Genomic DNA, 4,687 nt, shown 5'->3' with positions numbered 1-4,687 from the left:
ATGTACTATTTTAATCCTCTAGAGTGATTCCATAGAAGTTCATGCTCTCATTCATTAGGTGGTAAAACAATTAAAAGATATGACATATTTTTGGCTATTTATTTTTCGATTAAGGGATGGACTAATAAATTTCATGTACTATAATTGTTTTCATATGCTTCAAACATGTAGACCAATTTCTAAAACCTCAGTTTTAGAAATTTTTTAATCTAAATTAATATTTAATCTAAATGAATGTCTTCATTTGTGTACATGTAGAATTTTATAGATGGGCTTGAAGCTCCTTACAATCACTTCAATTTATGTTATGGAGGATGTAAATATAATATGGGTTGTGTTGAATATGATCTACGACTTTTGGAACCTTAGAGATTAGTGGCACCTTAACATATGCATTAGATGAATAAAAAAACTAAAAGTTCTAAAAACATACAATATAATTTTTATCTGTTCAATGACATAGAACAGACAATTAGATCTATGCCAATCATTTTTAAATTAATTGAAATAATTCAAATCATAATATTATATGTGAGAGCTATTTACACAATTCATATATGTGGACATATGCACATGCCATTTTCATTTTGAGCTAATGATGAGTCAAAACACCCGGTAGAAACAACATCAATGTAACATTTCCACCTACTAAAACCAATATATTTTGCTTGATTTGAAGTGATAACCAGAGGTACATTTTTATTCTTAGTATAATTATTTATGCAACATACAATATATTGTAAAACATTTTTTTAAATAAAATGTTAATTTGGTAATAATTATATAAAGCTGTCTCATAATATTTACTGCTCTCCAGTAAATTGTGACGATGAAGAAGAAAAAGAATAAGACAGAAATAACCTTAAAAAGACCGAAATAAGAAACACATGACGCTCAAGGAACCCCACGCGAAGCCTCCTTGTCCATGGGGCAACCCCACCAAATTCCTATTGGTGGCGCATGTATATCCTCTGCTGTCATTGGAGCCACGTTGGCGTCTATGTGGAGCCAACTAAATCACTAGGCCGGTGTACGTACGGGTCGTAGAAACAAGAATCATGGGAACCTTGTTTTCTAATATCGAACCTGGTTTTTCACACGAAATCGTACTCTCTCTACGTCTGTCTTGGCATTCGTCTCCGGTTCCCACCACCTAAAGCGGGACCCGCAGCCTCCTCTCGCATCGTATAGTATCTATATATGACCCCATGGCACACCCTTCCCGCCAATTCAACTGATCCACCCCCGGGTGCACATTTGGACGAACACTTGGCGCGCGGAAGATGAGAAGGGACAGAGAGAGATCACCTGAGGGTTGTCCCGTGGCAGAGATGATGGAGTGCGACGGCAGCGGAGCGGGGGAGAGGCGGTACAAGGGGGTGCGGCGGCGGAAGTGGGGGCGGTGGGTGTCCGAGATCCGGCTCCCCAACAGCCGCGAGCGAATCTGGCTCGGCTCCTACGACACGCCCGAGAAGGCCGCGCGGGCCTTCGACGCCGCCCTCGTCTACCTCCGCGGCCGCCGCGCCCAGCTCAACTGCCCCGACGCGCCCCCGCCCCGGATCGCTGGCGCAGGGCCACTCACTTACCAGCAAATCCAGGCCGCCGCGGCGCGCCACGCCGCCGGCGACCCATCCGAGGCCTCGGGTGCCACGCTGCCGTCGCAACCCTCGGAGGAGGCCTCGGACGGGTTCACTGTCGGGAGCGGGGTGGCGCTCGACTGGTCGTTCTTGGACCCGCCGCAGCAGGAGGATCTGCCGACAGGAGGTGGGAAATTCCCGGTGGCGATGGACGAGTTCATGTACGAACTCTACTCGCCGATGTCGGCAGCGCAGCCGGCGGAAATGGCGGAGGATCACGGTCATGTGGACTACGGTTCCGGGTCTTCTCTCTGGAGTTTCTGAGCGTCACGCCGGAATTCTTTTATTTATTCCATTAATTCATTTATTATTCATAAATATATTATTTATTTTACCTAGAAGAGACCGTTGTGGCGATTAAACACGCCGTCGGTTTATCTTCTCCTATTGATAAATATTTATTTATTCAAAATATTATATTATATTTATTCGTTATCTTTTACAATAAAGATTTATTTATTGTCTTTATTTTTTAATATCCGATGTTTATTCTTGTAAAAGAATAGTTCAATTACTCCTAAAGCATTAGTTGGAAGCAATAGGCTCTACTATTTTTCAATCAGTTTTTAAGGGAATGTGGGTAAATAAAAATAATAATAATAAACACTGTACATAATTATTTGAGTTCATAGTGTTTTTCGTATGTCTTTTATGAAGACATATAAAAAAGAAAAATAATAATAGATAACTGATGGATGGAACTTGGGACTAAATGAGCACATTTTTTAGATGATAATTTCCTGCGGACATTGTGGACTGCAATTAGATATAGAATGCTGCATACAAATATTAGGTATAGAGGGTTGTCAATCATTCAAAATTTGAAAGATAGACAACAATGTAATCTTTTTTTTTGAAAAACATACGAGAAATATAGATTATTATTAGGGGTATTATTATAAAATAGAATGGTGGCCGATAAGCTACTTATGAATTTTATTTAGCCTAAGCCCTAAACCATATTCGAGTTGGAACACGATTAATTATTAGGTATTCAAACTTGGAAGTCAGTTAGTATGCCATGCCTACTATTTTGTATCACCTTATTCTAAATCTAACTAAAGAAAATGTACAATTGGTTTATTACACTCTCTATCTCATTTTTGTAATTTTATGATTTTGTACCATGTGAACGAGAATAAGTTTTGAAAAATACAAATTCATCTAAAAGATAACATAAAATATAGATAAATCAATTTTAAAAATAAACTCAGTTTCACTAGAGATCAATTTTCAAAATTAGAAAATTTGAACATGACGTAGAGGTTTACAAAAGAGTGAGCTAAAAATTGAAAGCAAAAAAAGTTAGACGTTTATCATATCCAACAAAATCATATTCTTAGTCAAACCGTAATTTGACTTACATTTATAAATAAAGGGATGACGTAAAACCCACACCGTGATGAGAGAATGACGTAAGTAAAAGAAACAAAAGATAGCTGATGAATAATTCTAAGTTGGATAATATATATTAAATTTCACGAGAGCTTTTGGATTACATTCCCCTTAGATTTAGTAAATTAAAAATTTCAATGGCTGAGCAAGATTGTTTTAGATTAAATCGGTCTAAAGTATTTAGAGGTCATGAAAAGACTAATTTAATACTTGAATCAAAGTCTCTTTGGTCTTAGAAAATTAAAAGAAAAAGGAAAGAAAACTTGTATTGAATATCACTTTGGTGCCCAATCCTTCTCCGGATTTTTTTGTTCCAAAAGTGTTGTGGGAATTTTAGAAATATGTGTGTTCATTCAATTGGTTCTTTATGTCAAAGAATCATCAAATATTTTAAAAAATATTATTAAAAAATAAGAACACATAAAGATTGTTAAAATGAAGAAGACCTTAATATACCAAAAGAATTATATAGAGAATCAGCAATCAAACATACTCCAAGAAATCAAGCATAAGATTACATGATTCGACACTTTTTATTTATGTTCGCAAAGAAAACGATTAAATTATTTATTACATGAGATGAAATTATAAGCTTAGTCAATTATTCTTAATTCAAATAGAAATTATTTTTTTTATTTTTGTTATAGATACTGATGTGTTCTTATCGAATCTCTAGATCTAAGAAAGAGAAATTTTGTGGGTACTAAAGAGTTTCTCTCACTCTCTCTCAATTTTTTATATCTCTACTAAAACATAAATATAAATAAAATATTCTGAAGAGATTTTATTATAATACTTGAATCCCTTGTCCTCAAAACACTGAATCTAGGAATCTTACATTTATGAGCCCATGCATCAAAAGTTAAAGATATATGGTATATTTATGAAATAATAAAATCTTAATTTTTAAAATTTCTTTCTTTCATATTTCCATACTTGTATTCCTTGTACCCTAAGACACACCTCCGTGCAACAAAGGATTTGATAATCCTACCAAAATTTTCTAATCGCACATCTATTTCCTTATCCAAAGATGATATGCAATAATTTAAAGGCGCAGAAAACATAGTATCTTTAAACAAGTTGCTCATTCTCCAAGGTGGTGAACGGTTGGCATCAGGTAACTTAATCATTACCTCAGCATGAGCTTCCACTATGATCCCGGTGACCTCAGCTTTGCTTTGCAAGAATGAGATCATCTTTGATGGCTTCCAACTGTAGCATCTATCCCTGTTTCTGATATGCAGTGTCCATCAGAATCTCCATTTTAGCCCATTCAAAATTGGGTTACTCTTCGACCAGTATACAACCCTCGAGGAGTACAGTATTAGCATAAAATTTATAATATATTATATTAAATATAAAAATAATATTTTATATTTTGATTGACATCAAATTATATTAGATCTGATTTTACAATGATCTGCAAAGGTACCATCTTTAGATTCAAGATTGTTGTTAAATTTTAAAGAGAACTAGATCTTTATGCTATCTTTGTATCTTTTCACAGGACCACTTAGATTGATGGTTAGGAAGAATTAAGAGAGAGACTGTAATCCCTGAACTGAGTCTTCTATGAGATGCGTAACATTAATCATCTAGTCCCGAAAGGTCCTGTCTATTTATAGGCGAGAGTAAAGAGTCTAGGATAAGTT

General features: G+C 35.6%; 1 protein-coding gene across 1 annotated transcript; it reads left to right on the top strand.

The window, feature by feature from the left end:
- The first annotated feature begins 794 nt into the window (after window positions 1–794).
- Window positions 795–1,901, top strand: LOC135650968 (ethylene-responsive transcription factor ERF017-like). Its single transcript, XM_065170712.1, has one exon. The coding sequence runs from the start codon at window positions 1,284–1,286 to the stop codon at window positions 1,899–1,901; it is 618 nt and encodes a 205-aa protein (XP_065026784.1). The 5' UTR covers window positions 795–1,283.
- Window positions 1,902–4,687: the final 2,786 nt, after the last annotated feature.

The sequence above is a fragment of the Musa acuminata genome, chromosome BXJ3-10 (genome assembly GCF_036884655.1).
Source record: "Musa acuminata AAA Group cultivar baxijiao chromosome BXJ3-10, Cavendish_Baxijiao_AAA, whole genome shotgun sequence".
NCBI lineage: Eukaryota > Viridiplantae > Streptophyta > Magnoliopsida > Zingiberales > Musaceae > Musa > Musa acuminata.
This window is presented reverse-complemented; position numbering and strand designations above follow the sequence as displayed.